At 35.4% G+C, this 27966-nt stretch overlaps 1 protein-coding gene across 2 annotated transcripts in view; it reads right to left on the minus strand.

The window, feature by feature from the left end:
* Nucleotides 1-2108: 2108 nt before the first annotated feature.
* Nucleotides 2109-27966, minus strand: part of CEP120 (centrosomal protein 120) — a 38273-nt gene continuing 12415 nt past the window's right edge. For both annotated transcript variants that reach the window (XM_042809407.1, XM_042809406.1), the window contains exons 11-21: nucleotides 27790-27939; nucleotides 26789-26971; nucleotides 23773-23869; nucleotides 23528-23680; nucleotides 22747-22836; nucleotides 22036-22128; nucleotides 18165-18326; nucleotides 15338-15460; nucleotides 13775-13873; nucleotides 4766-4911; nucleotides 2109-4095 (exon numbers count right to left, since the gene is read on the minus strand). In XM_042809407.1, the coding sequence (XP_042665341.1) occupies nucleotides 3858-4095; nucleotides 4766-4911; nucleotides 13775-13873; nucleotides 15338-15460; nucleotides 18165-18326; nucleotides 22036-22128; nucleotides 22747-22836; nucleotides 23528-23680; nucleotides 23773-23869; nucleotides 26789-26971; nucleotides 27790-27939 (1534 nt within the window). In that variant the 3' untranslated portion in view covers nucleotides 2109-3857. The remainder of the gene's footprint in view (nucleotides 4096-4765; nucleotides 4912-13774; nucleotides 13874-15337; nucleotides 15461-18164; nucleotides 18327-22035; nucleotides 22129-22746; nucleotides 22837-23527; nucleotides 23681-23772; nucleotides 23870-26788; nucleotides 26972-27789; nucleotides 27940-27966) is intronic.

A 27966-nucleotide genomic window follows, 5' to 3' on the forward strand; every position in this document is an offset into this window, starting at 1 on the left:
TGCACAGTAGCTGTGCTCTACTCTCCCTGTTACAAGTAAGCCCATTTAAATGTTAATGCCTTATTTTGTCAATGCAGTTATGCCTCATCAAACCTCTTTCAGTCAAATATTCCATAACACCATACTTGCACAATCATCTACTTGCTATGTATATTGTTAGAAGAAAACTTTCTGTAGCAAAACATAAATTGTTTAAAATGATGTCAAACTACTACAAGTATTTCAGTTGCAGGAAAAAAAAAAAAAAAGTACTGGATGCCACTTTTCCAGAAATGTTGTTAATGAGGACTATTTTAGTCTTTGCTGATGAGGAACAACAGGCTGTAGCATTTCTTGAAGCTAAGAACAGAAAATAACTGCTTGCAAAACTTCAATGACTCACGTTAGAGCTGCCATGGGGTTGCTAAACATTTCTACATCAGAAAGTCAGTAAATTATTTTTCTATAGATTAGTCTCTCAAACTTGACTTTTTTCTTTTTCTTCTGAATGCCAAACTCCTGACTGCTTCTGCACCACAGAGACTTCATATCTGGATAGCTGACATCTGTAAAAACACTTCTAATGAAAACACTACTAATACAACCCCCTGGGGAAACAAATTAAATGAGATCTAAGTATGCAGCCGCCTTTCTGCAGTTCTGCCTGTAACAATAGCAGAGCTGGTGCTTCCTATCCAAGACTTGACACAGGTCACGATCACTGAGGCACAGTAGTAGCAAAATAAATAATTGTGTAAATATATACAATATATTTATAAACACTTCAGTAGCACTTACGAGATATGATAAAGGACTTCCATCTTTAGCCATGCATTAAGTTTTATCTTGGTGGATGGAAGAGAAGAGCATTTGTATTGCAGTGCAAGAGAGCAATGCAATGAATACTTGAAAACTCAGTGCCAGATGTAATATTGCTCCTTCTCTGCAACAGCAGTTTTGAAAACTCCAGGGTTGAAAATGTTGGGTAACTGCTAAAGTATGGAAACAGTAGTTACAGCTTCATCCCCAAGTACACAACATGCTGGAAAGATCTATTCGTAGCCACATGTTTTAATAAACCAGTTTTAGAGGAAAACCTTTCTTCTTATTTCTATAATTCTAAGATTTTTTTCACAACGCATTTCACTGCTTGAACAATTAAGAATTTAGAGAAATTTTCTGATAAAGCCTAATAATAAGTGAAGAAGAGCTCAATTTCCTTGTAACAGTTCTCAGAATCTCAGTTCATGCTCCTTATGAAGGTGCATAAATAGATATTATATGCAGATTTGCTGCTTTGCTATACACAATTTCCAGCAGGATTTTTTTGCTGGATAAGTTAAAATAAGCTTAAATGGTTTTTATTCTTGCCACAAAGAGGGATTATGATAGAAAATAAGATAATTTTTGTTTTTATTTTTAATAAAAACGGTATTTGATCTTTCCACTGAATTGACTATAATGTTTAAAATGGCTTCATTTGGCAATGGCAACAAAGAGCCCATGGACTCCAATGTAAAAATATAAAAAAGCAGCACCAAACTGCTGTCTGCAATACCTAACTACTACAAATATGAATACATATTTATTTCTGGATTACTTCAGAATGAAAGACCTCAACCTTTTCCTCATAATTTGAGTTGAAATATAAAGCCCAAAGTATTGTTCACTATTTTATTCTAATACAAATAATGAACTTGAAGCATAATGGCTGCATGACCAAAAAAACTGCTAAGGAATTAGGAAGACATTATAACACTCATGCCTCATCCTTTAAGTACTGAACTTTCAGGAGACAAAGTGGTCCCAAAGAGCTTAAAATAGCAGGTTGAGGCATTTTTTCCTCCTAAAAAAATAATAAAAATGTTGACCTACTCTACATTTTACTAAATATTTTGATTTACTAGAAGAAAATTAATCTGCATGGCTTCTTTCAAATTTTACCACCTCATGACTGTTGTTCCCTGTACAAATCATGGAAGGGACTATCAGAAATTGAAGAAATGAAATTAACTTTGAAAGTCAAGTGATCAGTTTCATGGTTCCAAGCACCAAAGACTGTCATATGACCTACAGTAATAAAAAAAGTTTTTTTCAAATAAATAGAAAAAAAAAAGAAACACAAAGTCTTTAATACTAAAAAACATGAGTTTATTAAGTAATGTAACACCTGGAAAATCACAGAATCGGTTAAAAAATCACCAGTCATGAAAATGCTATTAAACACACTCTGCAATCTGTAAGTCTAATGGACCCCCTATTGTTGGAAAAAGAAACTGCACGTCTTGTAAAAGAAGCAATTTCAAGAACAACGTCTTGCAGTCTTCTTGGTAAGACAGAAGAATCCCCTGCTTCATTTCCAATAATGCAGGACTATGCAACAGTGCATGATCATGCATCAATGATAACAGAAGCACTAACATAAAAGCTTAAAATTACATGCCGTGGATTTGTGCAGGATTCATCACGGTGTTACTTGCTTTACTAGTGGAGTAGAATCTTTCCAAATACCTTCATTTGAAAAAATGTAGGTGTGAGAGTATAAGTAGCTACATTAAAGCTTTCAGCGGCCTAACACCCAGGCTTTCTTATCAGCAAATGGGCCCATACTAGGCATAGTCAGATGCACTATTCTATGGTTTACACCATGAAAAATAGGCATGGTTTCATAGGTTTGCACCATGAAAAGGCAATACATGTACAGCTGCATCCATGCAAGTTCACAGAAAAAAATGCTTTGCATAGGATCTGTTATGCTTTGCCTGAATAGAGATATTTAGTGCTTTTTCAGTACCCAAGATTCAAACTGAGAATCATGGCAACATGACAAAAACCCCCGTTAAAAAGACAGTGCTGTAGGTTTATGTAATTAGTTAAGTCCATGTGAATGATTTTAATCTACTCAAACAGAATGGAAGCTAGAAAAAAACGTTTTCAACTACTATGCAGAAATTAACATTTCTCATGGATCTTTCTTCTGGCTTTGAACTATTTGAGGCTATCCTTTTCACACTTCAACAATCAAATAAATCATACAAACAGCAATGAGAAAACACAGGTTGAAACACACATTAAAGAATTGCAAACTGAGTAGGCTATGATTAACAAAAATGTCTTTACTTAGTAAAGCTCTTATCATGCATGTGCCCAGCATCTGAAGTGTTTAAAAATCTCGGAATTAAATGACTCAAACATCATTTGCATACGTATTTATGAACAAAGGCTGGGTTCACCCTTACAGTCTTATGTGCAAAGCTGCTAGGACAAAGGCATTTTCATCCTGTATGATCATACTAGTTACTTAACATTTCAATCATTTTCAGTTTCACAAGGTTTGGGAGCTCCTTCCCTTCCAATTAAATGCCTGCCTCTAAAAAGAAAGATGAACTGTAGAACATAGCTATTTTCACTGCAGTTGCAGAAGTGAAAATTGATTAGCTTGTCAATTTAATAGTGACATTTGTCACTTTTGCATTTTGGGACAAAATTAAGAATTTGATCATGGAAGAAAGCTGATGACACTTCTTCTTAGTATAGTTGAGGAACATTAAAAAAAAATAAATTGAAATACTGACCAAAAAGTTGAGAACAATTATTAAATATCTTAAAAATAAACCCTGCCACAATAGTGGAAGGAGTTGTAGAAAACACTTCAGAATATAAATATATTTGCATGTGTAGAACTACAAAAACACTAAAAACAGCCACTCCCTCTGAAACTTACAACTTCACTTAACATCACGCACTGCAAATATTGACACTGACTTCAAAAACAGCTAACAATGTGCAAACCTATGCATCACCACACATTTTTGAAGAGGAAGGTTTAAAAACATCAGTAAGCCTATTCAAATTCAGGCTGTTTTGTTTGTATGGTTTTATTTAGTGGCATTTCTTTTTGCAATAGCCTCTCTGATTTGACGATCAAGTTCACTTACAATGTGGTCTTCATGATTATACACTCCTGTCCTCAACAAGGTATCCCTCTCTTCCATCAGACGTGAGAGATAATCATCTATGTTCTCATTTGATTTTCTAGTATGAAGACTCTCCACTTTACATGCAGAATTATCTCTAGCATCTTGAAATTGCTTTCTCTCTTCTTGTTGCTTTAGCCTGATGTTGATAAAATGGAAGAGAAGAGAGGATGAGTGTATTAAAAACTGCTTTGCTTTTCATACGAAAACAAGGCATCTGCTGAAATAATTAGTAAAATAAACAAATTTATAAAAGATGAACATTTACCTTGTGTATATTGAAATTAAGGGAAAAAGACATAAATGAGGTATTAATATGATAGCTAGAGTACTTCTCTTTAAGATGAGTGTGTAACAGTAATAATTACCACCAAAGCTCCTATTTTGATTTTGCAAATGCCACTCACATTGCAAGGTTTTGTTGTGCAGTATTAATGCTGACAGCCACGAGGACAACGTTAGATCTAAAAATTTAATGTATCCCAAATAAGGACAAATATCTGCCTTTCCCCACGCCTCCCCCATAATACAGTTCTTCTTTAGACCTGACGGTTCAAAATAGACACATACAAAAAACGTTGATGTTCGACAACTACGACAACATTAAAACTAAAGTATACTGACATAGATTTTCTGTAGCACAGTGCTGTAGCATTTTACAGATTTGCAATCTTTACCTAAGGGACACCAAAACATATTCTATTACTGGACTGACAGGCAATTATAAATGATTTAACCAAACCTTTTCTTACTCAGAGGCAGAGTTCAAGAAGAGAGGAAAAAGAGGAGTCTTACAACTGTTCTAATACCTGTTAAGTTCATTTCTGATATCCTCCAGCTCTTGTCGGTCTGTTTTCCCCAGCTCTTTTTCTTCTGCTGCCAAGTAGCATAGCCTCATGTGCTCCAGCTCTTGCTGCTGCTTTTTAAGGCGAGCCATTGCATTTTCTTGTTCACGCTGATGTGTGAAAGGATAAAAGCAACCCCGTTATCTGCACGGTTATACATGGAAGTGCTTCTTATAACAACACAAGCAGAACTTCAGGAATGAAATCACAACAGTTAAATTCCCAGTATTAGTAGAAGTGCAGAAGTTAAACAAGATGTCTTCGTTTTTGTTATCCACAGTATTGTAAAGCTGTTAAAACTGCAGTAAACCTATCCAGAGCAGATCACCTGAAGTCCAGTCAGAGATACCTCTCCATTAATGAAGCAGCAAAAGTGGGACAAACCCACTTTTTGAAGGTAGGAGGACTACAAACACTAGCTTAAGCTTGTAAATAGAAAATTTGTGAAACTGCTGAAGATTCTCAGATATTATTATTATTATTATTATTTTGCTATTTTGAATTACAGATTATATAAAATTATGTATTAAATAATAAAAAATACACTGAATTACACATACAAAATGCTAAGTAGCTGCAGAAAATTCCCATTACTGGCCCTGCAATATCTACCATTAAAACTTCAAGGATGGATCGCCGAGGTTGCAGTTTATGTTGAATAAATAAACCTTAAAAACATAAAACTCTGGCAAGGTTTCCTTTTACAGTTTTATGGATCTATGCAAAGCGTTAGCTAATTTATTTGGTGCATTTAGTCCAACTAACCTACCTATTCTGCAAGTCTGCTTGGTTCTAAGTTTGCTTTTTCCTTTAGCATCGTGTATAGAGATGAAAAACTAGGGTTGGAATCACCTATCATTCAGGGACATAATTGTCTTAATGACAATTATGCTGCCTTCTCTGCTTGTTCTCCTCCCAGTTTTGATATTACAACCTTGATTACTAACTCTACACAGTCAATGAAAAAGAAAGCCTGAGGTGAAGTGTTAGTTGATTCTGTAGTGACACAGAACAAAGTAGGAGAGGGTCACAGAATCATTAATGTTGGAAAAGAACTCTAAGATTATCTAGTCCAATAGTCATCCACCACCAGTACTGCCCACTAAAGCACGTCCCCTGAGCTCCTCATCTACCCTGTCCTTAAATGCCTGCATGGGCAATAACTCCACCACCTCCATGAGCAGCCTGCTCCAGTGCCTGATCACCCCTCCTGAAAAGAAATTCTTCCTAATATCCAACCTGAAATATAGACAAACCATAAAGCGTGAGCCTACTGTTTAGTTTTGATATCATCCTGATCTCAGTTCTTTAACTGTTAATACAAAGTTTTATACTCATTACTGCAGCAGAAAACTATTCTCTTTCACGGACACGAGCATATTCATTATACAGCCAACCTAATACTTTCTGAAAGAATCTAACCCTCGTTGTCAGCTATCTCGGTCATAGGCATCTTCAGAACTCCTTGCTGATAACCATTAAATAATAATAAAATCCACATTTTGCAAGGAATCAGAGCAAAAGCTCTAATTGTTAACGAGAGCAGCAGTGAAATATGGAAAACACTCATACAAGATTACATGGAATCACAGGACGAATAACCAAAGCATTTTATTTTTATACTAAATCCAAAATACCACTCAGGCATATTAAAAGCTGCTATTTCAGTGAGATGGGTCAAAATGACTAAAGAGCAATTTGCTGAATTTGCAGATACTAGTAATCAAGACCACAAGAAGGAATCTTGCCAAGGAGTTTCTACAGTTGATAGAAGTACAAAAAAAGCCACTCAGGAAAGATAAGACCAAAGTCCTCCCTTTTCCATCAAGACTTTGCTGCATAGAAGAGGTACAGTCTCAGAACGAAGTAAGTCAGGTTTTATAACAGAAACCAATAAATCTGCACAGAAAACAGTAAGGCATCATTACTGCCAACAGATATCTATCCAAGAGTTGTACAGAAATCCAAACACAAAGTTGTAAGACAAACTGGTCATGTAATCCATCGATCAAATTGATGCTGGCAACCAAAGAGTAACAACCACCTTCCACTTCATCTCCCTCTTATTTATTAAACTGAGTGGAAAAAAGACAAGCATACACAGACATACAAACCTCAGAAACATCCAGGATCTACCACTGGAACCCATTTCTACGCAGGCAGTAGCTTTCAGACAGCAAAGCCAAGTTTCCAGTACACAGTGTGGCAGGGATCTTACTGGCAGTAATACCAGATGCTGCTCACGACACACACTGAACTGGGTTGTTATAAAGACAATGCAACAGAAATTTAACACAACCAAATTAGATAATGAAGATGGTGCATTTGATTACCCTGCTTGTCCTGAGCACAGAAATATGGAGGCAGATCAATATTTATTTGAAACCATGACTGTTTGTGTTGCTTTCACGAGACCTGCAGTTCTTTTCAAAATGAAGCAAATTAAAAATACTGCCAGATTTCAGAAAAAGTTATTGAGATTAATACTTGAAGCAAAGCACAAAACAGACTACATTAAGCTACATTGAACTGTTACTCAATTTAAAATTCTAAATTATATCTAACCTCAGAAAAAATGTTGCACTGTACAAATCCACAGATTTGCCTGTCCCTATAGGTAAAGCATCTGTACAGTAGTTCAGCCTGCTGACCAGCTACTACTCTTCCTGGTCAGACATTAAGTCTGAAGAAACTTGTCATGCCAGAAAATACATACTGCTGTACACATACAGCCTGCATACCAAATTCTGCTTTTGAAATTCATTTGTCTTGTAGCTTAGTTTTCCTATTGGCTTTATCTGATAATATTGGGAATCTTGAAGGCCACCCAAAAGATATGTAAGAACACAATACACAAGAAAAAGGCCTTATGTGGAGGAAGAAATCCATGCTGCTCAGAGGATAGACATTTTCTTAAATGAAGTCAGAAACCCAGATTTTCTACAGAAAGGAGGCCTTCTAATGTCATTTTCTCCTTTTCTACCTATGCTGATGTGTGGATATGATTAGTTTCAGTCCAGTGAATTGTTACAGATTGTGAGAAAAGGATGAACTTATTTGGGAAAAGAAAACTTGCTCTTCACCTCAGTAAATTCATGCTCTAATTGTACCCAATTTTAAACTGTAACTACTGTCACGGGAAGCTAGATATGAATGTGAGTTTGTCCATTTTCTTTTTCGTTTTTTTTTGTTTTGTTTAAGTCTCAGTAATTGTAGGAGACAATTTTTTTTTTTTTTTTTTTTTTTAAAACACATGCCAGGCAAACATAACCTGAAAACCAAACACTGGAAAACTAATGCAAACAAAGGAGCACTCATTATTAGCACAGCAAGACATCAACTGGCCAGGAGAAAGTGGCACCCTTGCCTATTAATTACTTCAGTAGATAAAAATGAAGCACATAATACATACAAATCTACTATGTGACTATCCTGAATGGAAGCATTGTAACCCAGTCCTTTGGCTTGTAGGGTGTTACGCACATCTAATAAGGTAAGATTTTGAAAATATTCTTCAAGTCACATCTTCAGAGAAAAGACACAACAGTGTTGGCCTGGAAACAGAATTATGATTACAATTTGATACCTCACTCTCCGTGGCAAGGAAGTTCAGTGATTCAGAGCTTTCTGCTGCAGTAGCAGACTGATAGCAAAAAGGAAAAAAAATATGAAAGAAGTAAACATTTGAAGAAGTATATTCTCTGAATATTCAGAACAAAGTCCTATGCTAAGTTTCAAGAGTACATTCTTTGCTCAGGACAGTATCTCCAGATTTGTAGGGAAGTAAGGGTTAACATATAGAGTATTATGTTATCTTTTTCTCCATTAAGGAGAAAAATTTTCCAGTACATTTTGTTTCCATAACACTGAATGGGGCTTCTTTCTAGGAAAGTGCAATTAGAATTTTAATGTGACTAATACAGCTGCGATGTAAGCATGACAAAATATTTACCACTTTCTTGTTTGGGAATAATGAGGGAAATGAGATTAATTTTAGTCCTGTCATACTGCAAAACAGCAATTTCTGCAGCATGTTAGAAAGTGTCGTGCAGTGATCCTGGATAATATGATCTCAAACCAGAAAACATTCAATAGAAAAAATCAACAGTATTTTCTGAGGAAATATTTCTGTAGCACTTAGCTTAAGTTACAACTCAGGAACTAAGACATGAAGGCAAGTGACAGGGATTATGCTAGTTCATTTCTGATGGATCCTTCAGATAATTTAAGTTACGCACTTTGTAATACCTGATAAATTTGAAATATATTTCCCAAAGCAAGTTTTTGACTCTTTTAAATGTCTACTGGTTGTTACAGGGTGAGTAACAGTGCACTTGCTCACAGACAGCCAAAAAGATTTGCTACAGCCTGAGAGAAGGAAGAATTCCTTATTCACAGTGGTGGTGCTGGTGCTGCCTCCTTTGTGAGAGATATTCAGGTACTGCATCTACTTTGCTGTCACAGTTTAATAATTCATTGTGCATTTTTTTTAAACCAAAGAAGAAACAGAATTCTTTTTCACATTAGTATTTAGAATTTAGCAGAATTTACTGCATAATCTTCTAAAAAGGCATTATATTTATGAAATAGTACTAATACAGTACTAATAAAACTAACTCCAAAATCTTCATTCTGTTCTGTGTTCATTTAATTTAAAAACAAGAATGTAACTGAATACATCAAAATGTGTATGGCAGTGCACATAACCTTACACATAAACATATTTAAAGCTCTTATGGCAAAATATTTATGTGGTCATTTATGCTGCTTCCAGAGAGAATATGCTCTTACAGTATATCCTATATCAGGGAACATTTCAGATTTATTCCTAATCACTTATTGTACTCAGTCAGGCTGCTTTAAGACAGAGTGAGAACCACTGAAACTCTGCATAAATTCAAATCTCTAGAAGACTGTGTATTTAAATTTCAGATAAGGAATCATTACAGAATCACCATCTGCCGGACTAATGACAGCTATAGAGAGAGAAGTTAAGACTAGAAACTCTGAACACTTGCAAACTTAATTCTTGTATTACAACCTGAGTATCAACAGCCACAGTACTAAAGTAAAGCAACAACAGATGACCAGGAGGACCATCTGCAAAGTGCTTTTAATTTTTACCATTTGAAAAGTATTTTTGCAGTATACATAATTGGCATAGGTACTTCCTCCTTCATTACCCTCTTAGCTCTTCACGATGCTATTACTCCTTTCACTTCTTACCTTTTTTTTTTTTTTCCAAAAAGTGAAAACGAAAATTTACCAATACTCCTTTTTTTTTTTTTTTCTTCCTAACTATCATTTTGATATTGTGCCATCCTTGCCTTGATTCCCAAAAACAAAGTCAAGCCAAACAGTGCACTAAAGCCACATACTATTTATCAGATTGTTTCCTTCATTGTTTTACTGCTTTTATTCATTGGTTTGCATGTCTAGCACGGTCCTTGAGAACAAGAATATTGTTTTAGGGCTGGCACAGCGGGAACTTAAATTGTGTTTTGGAGAAACACTCAACATTAAATAAAAATTAGCCAGCATTAAGAAAACAAAAATTTCAATTACAATCAAACTGTAAAAGAACCCCTCTGAGCCACCAGGTGCTTTGGTTAAGAGGCTCTTCAATCAAGGAAGCGCAATCTTTATTTTGCCATGGCTGCCTATAAATCCAAAAGGGAGATGTAAACATACATACACTAGACTAAACAATGGCTAAATAGCGGCCACTATTCAATCTCCCACTCACACATACCATGCAAGTCTGTGGGAAAACTTACGATTGAAGCTAAAGAACTCAAATAAAGTTTTCTGAAAATAACCCAGAGCTGACAAGTCAGTAGGAGGGCCTGGATGGTTTCAAGACACAGTTTTTAACCAGGAATTGGACCTCCAACTTTTTTTTCTTTTTTTTTTTTTTTTTCTTTTTTTTTTAAAAAAAAAAAAAAAAGAAAGCAAAGATTTATATCCCGTCCTTTGCTATATTAGTCATAAATTAATCAAATTAATTACTGAGTGGATAAGCAGGAGACTAGACAAAATAGAGTGAATGTCAGCCAGCCAATAAGCTCCACACTGCTTTAAGTAAATGCATCAGTATTGGTTTGAACAGATCTGTAGGTCACAGAAACAACAAAAGTCTTAACTGAAAAAGCATTTCTCCCAGAACACCGAATATGCATGCATGTACTTTGAAATTAAGACAGAGACTACCAGCTGCTGAAAATGACACTTCTGCTAGCTTAGGTGTTTGTTTTAAAACTGTAGTTGTTTTTTTTTTTGTTTTGTTTTGTTTTTAACAGGTTTAGAATCTAGGACCTCTGCAATTTTGTACAAATGGTTTAATTAATTTCACAAACAGGGCTCGCACACACAAAACTTGGTACATTTTGTTTGTGTAGATTCCAACAAACATTGAAAGACAGGTTTTGAAACCTGTAGAAGTGATGGAAGTTACCTGCATAAACACGGACCATGTAGCTAATTTGGTTTTGTGTCCTCCTAAGCTGAAAAGGGGTGTGAAAACTATTAATATAGAAGTAACAAAGAAGGAATAAAGAAGCTAGGTTACATTCAGGTGAAATCTATTTTCACTCAGCATTACAAACTGTGCTTAAATTCAACTGCCTTCTATTCTGTTAAGCACAGGTTACGTATATACACACGTGTACATGCGCTTGAGGTTTTTTGTTGTTGCTGTTACCACCAGTACAATGTTTTTAATATAGTGCAGTGTTTTTTAACATTTAAAACAATGCACATGGAGAAGCTCAGAGCATATTCTGTTGACAGTTCAACACTTTTTTTTTTAAAAGCCTATGCAGTACATATCTTACTGTCCAAAATGTAAAGACATCAGAAATTTGTGCTAACAACTAGTTCCCAAGTAAAAGGAAACTTTTTAATTAAAGAAACATTGACTTTTATGGTTGCAAATCAGGACAGCATTTTACTAAATGCTTAGCCTGTAGAATTATGCTTCTTTAATTCACAAATTGACTGTACTAGGTCACCTTTGAGTAATGGAAATCTCTATTTAAACATTTTTTTGGCAATAGGCACAAAGCATTAGATCTCATTTCCAAGACTTACCAGCTGGGTTTTGTCATTAACATTTATTAACAATCTAAGATATGGCTTTCAGCGTCTAATCCTCACTACACAAATGTTTTGTATAGTTCTCTAGAGAGCTTTGGTGTGACAAATTACTGGCACAGATTACAGCCCTGTGGCTATTCACCAGAGGCAATGCAAAATTAACATGGTACTAATCCAATTTAAACAAGAAATTGGTCAAACTATGTGCAATTGCACAAATCATCTGAACTAAAGCAGATCTAGAATTCCTGAAGCAACACTTTCCAAATTTATATTTAAAGCACAGTAAATGGTTTTTGATCAGCCCCGCTTTAACTTTTATTTGGCTCTCCAAATACACTTAAATCCTTTATCAATAGACTAAGTATAAGTTGAAGCATGGGAATATAAAAACATAAGAAACCACTTTTAAAGGGTTTGTTCTTTAGTATAGAAGTTTTAAGAAGAATAATTCATGGTATATGAAAGCTTGTTTTTTGGTTCAGATTTTTAGGAATGGGGTCAGCTGAAACCATCCACATATTACTAAATTCAGATCATCGTGTCCACTGTGATAAAACCTACAATAAAATCTTAATGACGATGATATACAGTCAGTTTTAATCTGGCAAGCAACAATATTTTCCTTTATTCTGCAGGGATTTTTAAACATGGCATTAAGAAAAAAATATCCTAAACATTTCATGGCAATTCAAGAAATCTTAATCAGAAAGATGAGATTTATTCTTCTTCTATCATCTTGCCAAGAACAGCTATTTCAGAAACTGGAAAGGAAAATTCATGACTCAGTAGGCAAAAAAGGATTAATTTAAAGACAACAAACAAATACTAATTTTTAATAGCAATTACACAGCATGTTTACTGTCTTCAAAGTAAAACAAATTCAGCTATTAATTAGAAGAAGTGAGATTCTTTCCTTGCTCTCCAGAAGGCAAAAGTTCTGAGAAAAAGAATGAAGTAGGGACTATAATTCTTTGAGGAAAAAAGTATCAAGAGACATAGTAAAAGCCTTTTACTAAACTTGAATTCTTTAGGCTTAGATCTGTGTCCCTGTCCCTGGTCAGTAACAGTGAGTAATGATTTATTAATTTGTCACAGCCAATGAATATGCTTTGTCACTCCTACGTATCATAGCTTAGCTTATGTTTACTGTAATTCATGAAAAAGGCAATCACAAGAAGACAAAAGCATCTACAGTGAGCATCTACAGTCCTCATCTTCAGTGAGGACAAAGCTGTTACTACTGCAAGTTTGAGCAGAGTATTGTTAAGTTGCATATGTATGACTGTAAATATGTGTACAAAAGCACTGTCAAAACAACAAGTAAAAAGAACCATGCCACGTGGTATAGTTTCAGAGATTAGGATTTCCAACAGCAGGAGTAAAAGTTTTCACGCTCTGTTTCCTTTTTGTTTTTTATTTCCTCCAATTTTATATCACATCACAGCATTCACCAACTCTCATTGCTTCTATTTTTGGTTTTAATCTTTACTCTTCATTTCTGTTAAAAGTGGGAATTGCTAGGACTGTTACTGACCAAGATAGCCAGGATGGTCAAAGCACTTTCTCTGGAAGTGCTGGCTGAAGTCACTGCAAATGAGACAGAACGTTTCTTTTTTAAACCATGCCTGCTTTCAGCTAAACCAACCTTCTTTGCTGACCTGAGTTATGCTCCTTCCTGAATGTAACGTCAAACTCAGATGGGTTTTGCTATCCTTGTTTTTCCAAATAGAAATGTAGCTCAGAGCTTGAATTTAATGAAGATGAACAAAGCACTAACACGAGGAAAGCTGCCAGTAATTAGTAGTAACCATAAATAGCTTCCAACACGGCATTAACTTCATTGTGTTGTATACTGAAAGAAAGCAACCTGCATACCTGTTTTAACCTTGCAAGTTCTTTCAAAGCCCTGGCCCACTGTTGTTTGTAGTGGAGCTTTGACTTGGTAGCTGACTCCAACTTTCTTTCAAGTTCAACCTAAAAGCAATTAAAATCATATCAGCTGAAGCAATAACAGCAGTAACAATCACTGAAAGCTGTATATATACAAAGGGTATGGTTTAAGAAAAGTGTTTATGTAGTGTAGCATACAACATCATCTAAAGCTGTTATATAATGTAACATAAATATTATGGCACATGAACATTTTCTTGTTTAAAACATAGCCTTATTTTTATTGGATAGTCATCTATACAAAAAGGAAAAGATTAGTTTTTAGCACTAAATCTACTGATGTAACCTTTTAAATTTAAGATTCTCAAATTAATAATCTCCTCTCTCCACCCCCCACACCCTCTTTTTTTTTTCTGTTTAAGATTATGAACTTTAATTTAACAAGAATGCTGATAGACAAATGTTGCCTTTAAAAGGTGTATAATTTTTTTTTCTTTTTTCCTGGAGCTGATGGAGGATGTGTTACATTCTTTTCTCTGAAACACATCTCTGTTCAGACCTTTTTTTTTTTTTTTAAAGTCTACGCATATAGTGGGTATCTCTGATCTTACTGTCTAAATCATGAATCTAAAAAACTTCTTAAGCTCTACGAAAAATAATTTGCTGCACTTTGCAAAAATATTCCAGTATTAAAAGTATTATTCAAAAAATTCCAGTATTAAAAATGAAATTAAAAAATTCATGAAATGAAAGCAGATATAAAGTACAGAGCAGGGTTTCCCAAAAAATGAAGCATTTCTATCAAAAATCTGAGACAATGATATTTTCTTTTCACTGGAAAAAAGCTATTTAGCACTACATTTATGAAGATTTTTTTAAAAAGCAAAAATAAGAAATTTAGCAAAATATTTTAGTTAGAAATTTTATGTCTGTACAAGGAAACATTTTGATCATTTGCTAGCATTTTAGAAGCCATTCAACCATAAAATGACATGCAGACTAGCTGCATAACCAAGAGTCTTTTATATCTGTTTTTTTTCCAGAAGATTCTGTCAACAATTTGACCCAAAATTCTCAAAAATTCCAGCCTGTATCTGTGTACAGAATATTTTTTGCTTTGAATATCTATATGCATCGGATATAAAGAAATCAACTTGAGACAGTAAGGAACACAACCTCTGTCCAAAAATATTAAAAATGAAAACAGCACACAAAGAAATAGCAGTGTAAATTAACCTTCACAAGAGATTGCACCTTTTCATTTAATTTTATGAACGGAATACTCAAAGTCCAAAGTAGAAATCATGACAATAGCAATTCATTTACATAAGCTTGTTTCTTCTGACTTGGTCTCTAACATGACAGCTTCCTCTACAGAAATAATGCCACTTTTAGCCTTATCTATGAATATTTTGCTTGAGGAAACCGTTGGAAAAAGTAAAAATAGAACAAAATAGACATATCAACCAGGTTCATGCAAGATCATTCTGCATCTCCCTCACCAATGGACTGTTGCAGTAGCTTTTAGAGACTGAAAAAACAAGATACCTTTTCTAAAGTGAGAAGATTTATTTCCGACTGTAGCTGGATTTCTGGCTTACTACTTTGCTGTTCCTTGTACTGCTGGAACTCCTTCTCCAAAATTTTGTACTTATTTTCTGCTTCACAGAGCTACATTAAAACAGAAACAAAACAGATACTGAGAGTTATACAGTCATGATTAATGATATATTAGTGATGGCATACACTAGTGTTTTAATAAGAATAATTTTAAAGAGGATCTTTGCTCTGTGCTAGAAAGAAAAAAACAAGTCTCTCCTCATACAAAAGAGGATGATTTATAAACACTGCTGTTTGCATTTCAAAGAGAGCTTTGCAAAAGAAACACAGAAGACAAAACTATTTGGATGTACACACAACTTTTAAAGAAAGCCAACAATGATATCTGCTATATGAAGTTCTACTCCTGACTAAATTTCAGGAGCATAATTTGTTTAGCAATGTCTGGATGAGGAAATGACCAATATCTCATACAGCCAAATAATGATTTAAAAGGCTGAAGCAAACAGTTCCGTGACAAATGACTTAGTGCTGCATACCTCTGCCCTCACTGTGTACTTCCAGACTTTCATGAAGATAACATAAAAAGAGCTTTGATTTCCTTTTTTCAAACGAGCATTTTGAAAAAATTAAGCCAGTATGTGATTATATTACTTTGCTACAAAAACTTAAACAAGTCAAAAGCTTAACAGCCACTTTTTTCTGTTGTATTGATGTTATTAATAAAACAACTAATAAAAATGTTCTGTTGATAAAATAACGTTACAGAAGAATGAATGTTTCTCAGCTAGAAAATGCTTCAAAGATTCCTTTTTGTTACAAACCTAACATTTACTATTTTATTAATATGTCAATGTTGTAATTCTTTGGAACTCCCAATTGAATTGCCCCAGTTTTTCTTACAAAACAATTTCTTTTTCATTGATGTTTATTATATAATTTATTATTTTTAATAGAATTTGTGAGAAAGCAAAGATACACGTAAGCAGTTCACTGCAGTTATTTTTCCACTTATACCATGACAACTAACTTTGACAATGATATTGTTTCTTATCAATACTTTTTAATAGATTTTAAAATATTGTTATAAAGATATGATAAAGACAATAATCAATGTATATAGAACTTCAGCAATAAGGTTTAATCTTTGTCTAAGAGTGTTTTTCTTGTTTTTAATATTCTCTCATGAGACCTCAGGCTATTAGAGAACTGCACAAATAAAGCAAAACCTTCATTTTCAGGAAATAAAAGTGATTCTTTAAGTTTCAAGAATCATTCTAGAGCTCACCTCCAAGCAAGTTAGACTACAGTTCTTTATATGTGAGAAGCATGTATTTACACATCTCCTTAAAAGGTAAATGATTAATCAAACTATATGCTTTAGAGTATTTCCAATTTAATCCACAACAGTCCTTACTGAAAGCAAGTACCAGAAAAAGCATACTGAAAATCATATGAAAAAAGAGGCCCATGACAACTGGTAGCAATAGGGTCTTTGTGCTTGTTCACACTGCAGACTTGTCCCACAGTGAGGCTCCAAAATTACAAAAACAAGCAAAAAACCCAGCCCATCAACTCAAAAAGACCAAGTAAGCCAACCAATCAAAAACCAACCCTGTATTTTTCCTTTAGGAAAATTTTTTAAAAGTGTATCTTTATATTATGCAGGTAAGTAATATTTCCTCATCCTAAAGCACGAGAGTGACTCAAAATAGTGGGAGCCACACAGAAAGAGGCAGCCAGGATGATCAGCAGAAGGTATAGCCTTCATACAATGGAATACAAAACACAGTAGGGTTCATGTCTGGAAAAGAGTATGAGACACGCCAATGAAATTACAGGAATGGCATGTAGCATGGCACAGAAGGATTACTCACATAAATTAAGCTACAAGCTTAAAATGAACAAAATATATTTTAAAATACACAAACGACAGAGTGAACTATACAGGATGTTGCACTGCTAAAACTTTTTTTCTTCTATAAGCAGCCAGGTGAGTTCAAGAGCAATACTTCCACTGATGGCAGGTAACTATAAAATGCAGCCTCTCGCTCAGGATATATGTACGTCCTGATGGTAATCCTGCTGTTTTCTATGCTTGTCCCAGTTGTTTTCTTTGACTCAAAATCTAACCTTCGGTCTGATGTATTGTGTCTATTTTGAAAAGCAGTGAAGGAAGTTCAACTCTTATTAAGATTTAATCTACATGAGTTTCTAAATATGCTCCAAAACCGTAGTGCTTTTATGGTTGTATGGAATTCCTTAACAGTCAGCAAAATGTAGGTGGGTTAGTTTTGTCAGTGCAAAAGACAGCATACAGGACAACAGAATGCCAAATCTTCTTTGAAGCACTATTTTCGAAACAGAAGACCACAACATGAGGATTACTGCCTCCCCACCATAATAAAAATAATATTTTGCAGTGAAAGCATAAAATGAATTGCAAAGTCAAGCTACCTAGACATTTTGATAGATGCTCATTGCTAAAAATTCATTAGAAGTTACTGAACTGTACACTGAAGTTCAGATCACAGCCACACACAACATATGCTTGTAATCATAATTTGATCTTCAGCATTAAAAAAAGTAAAATTATAATGACTGCATTGCAAAGTGGCCCTAACATTAACCAGGACTGACAGAGATGGATCTCTTCACGTAATTCACTGAATAAATGGAAATAAAGTATGCATTAACAAACTGCCAGAATATGCTTGTCTAAATATCATTCCTCCACTTAACATATTTAATTTTAAGGTTTTATTGCTATTATCTTGAAGTAAATGATGTAAGCAGAACATATAAATGGGCATACCTGCTGTTGTATACGAAGCTTGTCTTCTCCCAGCTGCTTGATTTTTGATCTTTCTAGTTCAACCTGGTGGGCACATTCTTCTCTGGTTCGCCGCACAGAATTCTGTACCTCGTGCTTATTTTGTTCGTGCTCTGCTTGCAACTCCTTCTTTACTCTTTGAATCTTAAAAATGAGACAGCTGCATTAATCCATAGGTGCAGGATCTTTCTTTTATTAGTCTCTTAAAAATGTTACTATTTATTCATGACAAAAAATTATTTTCCATTTTTAAACAGAAATTTTATTGTTACTGGTACATACAATTTGTAGATTATTCCAAAAGTAATACTTCCTATTCATTTCCACAAAAACTATAACAGATATAAGGACCACAATAACACTATTTGATAAAGCAAACTCTGAGCTAAAAAACACTATTTTTCAACACACCACCATTAGCTATGTGTTTTGAGCAGCTATGAACAAGAGCCTGCATACTGCACCTGTACAAGTCTGTACCAGGGGAAGTGACTCACACTGATGAAACACAGCACCCACTTTCTCACTGTGCTCACAGCCACTGCTTAGTATCCATAAATGTTCAGCAAGCGTACATGAGTGTCAGTGGCTGCCATTTTTTCCCCCACAGGTGAATTCAATTCCACAGTTTTGCTTCATCTGCACTTCCATGTCAGACTCCCTTCTGTAGGACTGCCCTTCTGCTGACACCTGTCCCATGGCAACAACATGGAAGGGAATACTGATAGGGTCAGCCTCTACTGCCATACCATCGCTGCCTCTGATGTCATAGGCCAACATCATAAAACAGGAACCATTACTTTCAGAGCAGAACTTGCATATCCTCCAATTACTATAGTTGGCTTACAAAAAAAAACAAAAACAAAAACAACAAACCAAAGCAGTGCTATCTGTGTGTCTATTTGTTTCCTAAATTAAGCTGCAATTTAATTTTCCACTAGCAATTTAAAAATTCAAAATTTTCCTTCAATACATGAATAGCAAAGTTTCAGCTACAGCCAAGACAATGTCTTTAGTTCACTAAGATGCCACTCTTCAAAATGAGAGCACTGAAAGAAGTTCCAGCTGAGCTTAACTAGAGAACAATCTTTGACATGACTGAATTCCCTAAAAAGATGTTACTGGCCTGCATGACTGCTAGCTGAATACAAATCTCTCCAAATTGCTCATTTCTCAAACTGTAATTGCTAACTAAACTCTACATAATTTTGTCTAGCCTCCTTTAGAATCCACAGATTTTTATCACCCCAAACTCTCCAATTAGAACCTCATTAAATTTAAAGCAACTTTTGAGACAAAGGTGTATGAGAAAAATAGTAATTATTTTGATTGAATGTATTTCAGTCTGAATAAAACAATCACCAGACTTTGTACACAGAAGGTAAAGTCAGACAGTTTACAGTACAAACTGCATTCTGGGTAGTATAAAGAGGTCCTGAGGACAGAACAGGACACAGGCTCCAATAGCCAGTCCCTCTGTGGGGACTTGACCTTCGTTCACAAGCAATGGATGGATAACAGTCATAGAATGGCTTAGGTTGGAGGGGACCTTAGAAGTCATTGAGTTCCAACTCCCATGCCCCGGGCAGAGCTGCCACTCACCAGATCTGCCCACAACCCAGCCAACCTAGTACTGAATGCCTCCAGGGACAGGGCACTCACAATTTCTCTGAGCAGCCTGTGTCAGTGCCTCAGCACCCTCTAAATAAATATTTGCCACTTAATTTGTAGCCTAATCTGTCTCTTTTAATTTAAAGCCATTCTCTCTTGTCCTGTCGCTATCAGTGAATGCAGACATACCTGGGATTGTCCAACCTAAGTGCAACATCTTGCACTTGGCTTTTTTGAACCTCATTAGTTTTACACAGGCCCATTTTTCAAGCCTGCCTCCATCTCTCTGGATGCTATCCCTTCCTTCTGTTGTACTGACTGCACCAATCAGCTCGGTGTCATGAGCAAACTTGCTGAGGGTACATTCAATCCCACCATCTATGTCCTTGATAAAGATGTTGAAAAGCACTGGTTCCAAAACAGACCCCTGGGAGACACCATTTGTCAATAGCCTCCACTTGGACATAGAGCCACTGACCACAACCCTCTGGCTGTGACCATCCCACCAACCCCCTGCCTTCTGAATAGTCCATCCTTCAAATCCATATTTCTCCAATTTAAAGATGAACCAGAACCACAGAGTGATAAAATCATTAAAGCTGGAAAGACCACTAAGATCAACACATCATCAACACAATACCATTAAATCATATCGCTCAGTGCAACATCTACTCTTTCCTTAAAAATCCTCAGGGATGGTGAGTACAGTACTTCCTTGAGCAGCCTGTTTCAATACCTCACTACCCTTTCTGAGAAGAAACTTTTCCAATCTGAATCTCCCCTGGCACAATCTAAGGCTATCATCTCTCATCCTATCACTGTTCCCTATAGAAAAAGCCAATGCCTGCTTCACTACAACCTCTTTTCCGGTCACTGTAGAAAGTGATCATTTCTCCCCTGAGTCTCCCTTACACAGAAGGCCACTTGACTGGTCAGGCACTGTCTGCCCTTGGTAAAACCATGCAGGCTGTCTCGGATCACATCCTCATTTCCCATGTACCTTAACATAGCTGCCAGAAGGATCTGCTCCATAGTCCTCCCAGACATAGATGAGAAAACCACCAGTCTGTAGTTCCTCCAGTCCTCCTTTCTCCCTTTATTAAAAATGAGAGTGATGTTTCCCATCTTCCAGTCACCAGGAACTTCACTCAACAGCCATGATTTTTCAAATATGATGGAGAGCAGCTCAGCAATGACATCAGCCAGTCCTTCAGAAGACAGGACTCGTGTTGTCTCACCCCACTGACCTGTACACATACAGCCTCTTGAGACTCTCTTGGACTTCCTCTGCTTTTACATCAGGATAGATTTCTCCTCCCTCCCCCCTGCCTAGAGGTTCTGGGACACAAGAGGTGTGAGAAGCCTAACTAGCCATGATGACTGAGGCATAGAACTCACTGAGGATCACACGTTCTCCATGTCTTCTCATTTATCAGAGCGGGTACATTGTTCTTTGCCTTCCTTCTTATTTTTCACATCCCTTGCCAAGTTTATTTCCACTTGTGCCTTATAAAAAGAGTGACATGAGCTACAGGAGAAAAGAGACTGCTGGACTGCTAATTCAACCACAGCTACCTGTGTTGTGAGACTGTTCTGAAGAAACAAAAAAAAGTTCACCCCATGCCCCCTTTCCACATTACCAGCTGAGGACTCATCTTGCTCCCTAGATTTAGGATTATTTAATGAGATCCAGAAACAGTCATAGCTGCCATTTCTACCGTATTTTCTTTGGTTCTGTCACTACTGAAAATACAAGACAGGAATTACATCAAATTCCTGGATGACAAAACATGGACAATCACAGTTCTTCCCAGCATTCCTTGTCACCTGGCTCTCTGTTCATCTAGCAATTACTGCTTGAAATGAAGCATGCTTGTACATGTGTACAATGCCTAGCATAACAGGATACTAAACCAAACTGTGATATTGTAATGTTATATAAACATCTCAACTAACTCTGTTAAGAAAACACTATTTACAGTTCTACACTTGTTCAGCAAACTCTTAAAATGTAACAACTTCTATTTCAGTAAACATGCACCCTTATAAAAATTTTGCTTTAAATTATTAGTGCTCATCTATGTATCAGTATGAATGTTGCTATTTTAGTTATTGTACACAGATCACAACTTCGTCCATAAGAAAACTTAAAAAAAAAAAAAAAAACAACAGCAACCCAATAGAAACTTGTGAAAGCAACTCACGCAATTAAAACTGGATAAAGTGACAAAAGACTTTTTACCTCTGATTCAGCAGTCAAAAGCTGTCGTTCCCGTTGATCTAGATCTCTCAGGGTTTTCTGAAGCTGTTCTTCCAGAGCAGTATATTCTGCTACCTGTGTTAAAAATATACATATATTCACATATATATATATTCACACACACAAACAACAAACCTTTTCTCTTGTAATAACCATTAAGTTTTAGACAGCTGAAGATTTCAAAATTTAAAACTTGATAAAGTATCAATAATATTTGATCTAGAAATTTACACAGAAAACAAATTTCCAGCTTTTAGTGATGATAATAATCTTTTAATAATGAAGATAGTGAACCTTTATTTTATTAGAAAGAATCTGAGAGAAACACAGCTTAACATATTCCAACTGTACTGTTGTCATTTTTTTTTACTCTTATGTTCACAAGAGCCAAGTGAAATTAAAACCCCTCCTCCAGAGAAAGCTAGCTAACTAAAGGGATGTGTAGAAGAATTCTCTCTAGGTAGTCTTACAAAAGGTAGACGACCTAGTGGTTTCCCATCAACATTAAACAAACATATGATTAGCCAGATTTTGATGCAAATCAAATTACTTTGTTGTGGCTAAATACATACTCAGTATGAAGCTGTGAGAATTTACAATGGTCTCTCTCTTGTTTGTTACAAAGTATTTTAGCTTATTACTATAAAAATTATAATGAGACATTTCAGCAAGTATATGAACTAGTTTCCACACCTTTTTCTTCACTAGTGCTTCTCTCTCTTCATCTCTTTTCTTCCATTCTTCTGCAAGTGCTTGCATACGGGCCATTTCCTTCTTTTTAAGCTTTTAAAAGCAAGAAACAGAAAAAAAAAAGTCATAAAATACAAAAAGTCACAAAGTAGGAACTCAAATCAAAATTGTTGATAGCACAATCTAGAGAGACAACTAGCAGAATTAAGCCTTTAACACACTGGTTTACTGTAACTTATGGTATGGCTTTGATAGCGAAAGATATCCCTTACCCTTACAAATGATTTGTGAAGCCAGCCTACTTTTGAAAAAATAACCCAAAACAAAGTAGATTCTCACTCTATCAACTTGCACAGGACTGCAACAGTACCTATCTTCACTGTTAGAGGAAACATTCATAGGATGAGCAGAATGGTTTGAAGCATACAAAGACAGCAGTAGTACTTAACTGAGAATAAGTAATTGTAGAGTTAATATTTAACAGTAACAGTTTGCACCTTGAATACCTCCTGCACTGCAGAAGCCATGAAGGGAGATCAATACTTTAATATTTCATTACGCAGCAACTACTTTATCACTTCATAATAATCAATAATTAATATTCTGCCTTTATGAGTACAAAATGATATTTTTGTGTATCTCCAAAGTTTTAAAGCATATGAGCAAGATGTAGCTCTAGAAACAATGGGAAAGTTTAAGAAAATAACACAGTTAATGTTCCTTTCACCGATGCTGCCAGTTGCTCAATGTGGTTATGTTGTTTAGAAAGTAGAAGACTAAAAACCTGATTTTCAAAAATGTCTTCTTGCATTTCCTTCCATAATTCTAATTCCAGTGCGGCTTTGTATTCAAGAGTTTCCCGTGGTTCTGGCTGTTTTTCTGAAGCACAATGAAGCTGAGCATGAGTGGCATGCCGCTGCTGACCAGCACCTACACACTGACATAACAATGGATATTCAATTAAAAAAACAACCAACACTTCGGAATTAACTGTTCAGGGAAAAAGGCCATGATCAATGCAAAATTTACTTGAGAAGAGTCTGACACCAGAACTTCATGGATTTTCACAAGTCCGTAGTCTTCCAAAGTGATGGCATACAAAAGCTCTGCGATTCTGGTGTCTGATCTGAAAATTACATTAGAATATTATTTTAATTAATACAGACTTAAGGAAGTGAACTGCAAGGCAACCTGCAAACTGCAAAGCTAGTGAGCTATTTGGTTTTCTGTGATTTCTAAGACTTCCAGAACAGTCTTATCTGTGACGTTCCAACCATGCTCTCCCACTTACTTTGTTAATCTAAGGACTCATCTAAACTTTTTTTTTTTTTTTTTAAACCTAAGTAGCCAAGCTTGTGACTGGGAATTCAGCTCACCAGCATCTAATCATAATCAACACATCCTGCAGTAAGAGCATGATCCAGAAATGCAGTCTTAAATGTTTAAAAACTATACGTGTTGAAAGCATTTTGCTACTAAACTGAAACACATTAAGATACACAACAAAGTTCTGTTAACCTTCCACAAAATGAACAATAACTTCCTAATTAACCATAAATATAATAAGCCACCCAACTTATCATTTGTGCTAAGGTATCCTTGGACTCCTAAAAAGCATGCTTCTAGAAGCTTCAGCACAGACAACTGATATCTTTACATGCACTTAGAGATGGACCTTTTTATGGTAAATAAATGTCTCTTCAAATACAGTGTCCAAAAAACAAATATTTTAGGAAACTAATCTGAAGTAAGTTACAGCTTCTGTCCAAACAGAACAGTTTGTCCCTGTCTGTCTTACCTCTAAACTCAGACGAAATACAGTAAACAAAAGTAGTTTTCTGCATAGAAAGACGCTGAGAGAAAGAATCCACAGATAAATCATTTAACTGAATTTTATCACTAGTCTAATGTGAAAGTACATTACAACACAGACCTATTAAGTGGTCAGAAAAAACATTACCATATCAGTTATAAACTAAATAAGGATGTGAAGGCAGTGGAACAATCGCTTACAGCCTGGGCACTGATTCACAAGAAAAAAAACATAGGAATTAATCATTTAAGTTTTCACAGAAATCCTCTCTCCTAGCTATAAAATGACAAAACTAATTGTTAAAAAGAAAAAAAAGTGCAACTGTTTACACTATTCCCTTTAAGGGAAAAACATAAATTTCATAAATTAATATAAATTACTGAATTGAGTTCTTACAACTTTCTATCAGTAGTTGACTAAAAAGCACTTAAGATAATGGACCTCAGAAATATAATTATGGTGGTTTAACATATGAGTTTAAAATGAACATTACACCAACAGGAGAAAAACCAGCAAAGTATCAGAACAGCAGAATGCACAGTTGAGGCCATTTTGGGAACGCCATCTGGTGGTTAGGTACTGTACAAAAAAGTTTTTATCTTAAACTTCTAATATTTGAGAAAGCATCAACCTTAGTGTCCACTGAGATCAACTCTCCAAAGAATCAGGCCACACAACAGAAACTTAAATGGAAGCAGAGATCAATTTTCTGCAAGTCTGAGAGGACAGAAGATACTGGTCTCCATATCAGTCCTCAGAATTTTCCTGCATATAAAACTTAGAATCTGTACAAGTAGAGACTTTACACTAAGTAGAATTTTTACTTATTTTTAAAAGGCATAATCAGGTTTCATTATTACACAGAAAAGGATGAGGATCTAGACACCGACTACCAGAACAGTTCACAATTCTGACAAGGGTTTAAGAGAGAAGTCACCGCAAATTAACTTTCTCCATATATATGAAAAAGAATGTAAATCCCTCAAGTAAAAAAACATCTTCAGAAACATTAACTAAAGCCACTGCTCCTTCTACTCAAGCAGAAAACACTGCTGTTATCAGATTAACATCCCTCTGTGGATTGTTCTCCTAACTTCCACTGAAGTCAGTTGTTCTGGAAGCATGCTGTGGACAAACAAGGTTTTCACAACTCTTACATAACTTACTCATGAAGGTTCCTCAGTAACATTTTCTTATTTTTTTATTTATTTAAATCTGTTAGCGAAGTTTATCCAAGACCACTATTAAATGATATAAACCAAAGAAAATGACTTGAGTAGCAGTGCACTGTTGCACAGTATGCCTGTGGCAATTAAGCTTTTTATCTCTTGGATGCCTCCTCCCACCCTTCTGCTCTGCAAGAAGCCCATTCACCAATTCAGTCAGGATCCTTCACTAGAATTATTTTCTATAAAGATTGTTTCAGACATCCAATTTAAAGTACAGTCTCACAAACACAAGCTGTTGGGAGCTGTACTTCGTACAAGGGTGAGAGTAAATAATAAAATCATGAGTTTCTGTTCTGTGAAACCATAGACTGAATTTTCAAGTGAGGAAAACAATCACAATTTATCTGGTCTCAAAATGGAAAGCTTAGGTTAAAAACAAACAAAAAAGGTTGTGAGTTTTTTTCATAATATTTGCAGTCTACCAAAATCATTTCACACTTAATTTCAAGCAGTATTTTTTTTCAAACATTAGCAACCCTCTTTGAGATCCCTGCAAGATCTGTTAATAGTCATGATTCTGTCTTAATTTTTTTTTTCTCTATTTAATTTTTTTACTTATTATTCCCTAGAGTTCCTAGTATGAAAATGAACAAGTTGATGTATGAACAGCTTAAGTACTCATGCACAGATATTAAGCAAGAATTTCCAAGGGTTGGGCAAAGCAGCTATAGAAGACCTGTAGCACTCCTAGTTAAATGTCTGATTTTGAAGATTCAATCCGTCAGCATTTCTTATTTCCTGCTTTTATCATAAAAAAAAAATCGTAAGAGTACTGCAAATATTTGTTGAAAGATTAAAAAAATTATTACTTCTTAAGCATGTTTTCTATTACAGGCTACAAAACACAGCCTTTACAAGGAAGTCTCAATTTCTTCCATTTAAAGAAAGGTTTTAAAGCTATAGAGCAAAAAGGCAAACAGGAAAGGCTGGCCATTGTTGAGAGAAATATTAAACAAATAATTCTTCAAAGTCTGCTACAAATAAAGCAATTTTTAGTTATTACCCTTGTGCTGCTGTGACGTTGACTGCTTCATTGTAAGTCTGACGCCAGCACTGCTCACCATTAGCACCCAAGAACCGTGTTTTCTCTGAAGTCAAAACATTTGAAAGCTGAAGTCTTGCAGTCCCTAGAAGCAAGTCTTTGGCTGTTTTATCCTTGTGCCACAATTCAACCAGCAGAGGTAGTCTGAAACAAGAAATGGTCTTCGTGTCAGTGATCAACACGCAAGAGGAGAAAGACTTCGTGTAACTTCCCAAATCACGACTCAAGAGTCAAACGAGAGAGGCTTACTGCCTTTCACTCAGAGGAATGACATTCATGGAACTGGTACATTTTCCATCACTTACTCCTCAGTACTCCAATTACAATGAAGAGCTATACTGCAATGAAAATGACTAATTTTAACTTTGATAATATTAGACCTAGATCATCTTCATTCATAATTACCTATAAATACTTCAGCCACTGTCACTCACAGAATAGCTCTTCTGTGCCTTCTCTTTCAAAATGCCACTATTTTGACTACTCTTTTATTCCACATCTCAATCCCCTGTCAAAAGGGATAAACCTACTTCTGGAAAAACCATGCTATAACCCACAATGGAGCTGTACTCAGTTTCCCGGGTTTCAGCATTTTCAAAGATATCAGAGGTCATCGTATATTAAAACAAAAGAATATATATATATCAAATGAGAAATAAATGCTTCATGAGAAATGTTATTAACCTTTAATTTAAAAACTTAATGCAGCAGCATGCAACGATTCCAGCCTACAGAAATACTTAAGAGACAAAAACAAGAATTTGAGTCTCTGTCTTTAAATAAAGTAATAAAAGAAACTGAAAGAGCAATGTATTAAATATACATTGCTACAAGCATTTTGATTCTTTACTAAGTTCTCAAACTGAAGATCTTCAGTGAAGTATTAGAAACTGATGTTATCTGCAACGAAAAATATGAAACACATTCCATATAGTTATGACAAAAAGAATGAAAATTATCACCTGAAAAACGTGTCCTGAAGCTGATGAGGCGTAGTTGCAAAGTGAAATACACAGTAGGACTGGGGAAGAAAAACTTCCATGTTCTTTCTGACTTCTGTAGGAGGGCTTGTCATAATAGGCGCTGCACTGCCAAAAAAGGGGTAGGAGTACCTAATAAAAACAGCAGCAACAGCAATC

Source organism: Centrocercus urophasianus, unplaced genomic scaffold, assembly GCF_019232065.1.
Source record: "Centrocercus urophasianus isolate 14NV4802_14NV808 unplaced genomic scaffold, USGS_Curo_1.0 seq_1194, whole genome shotgun sequence".
In the NCBI taxonomy this organism is placed as follows: domain Eukaryota; kingdom Metazoa; phylum Chordata; class Aves; order Galliformes; family Phasianidae; genus Centrocercus; species Centrocercus urophasianus.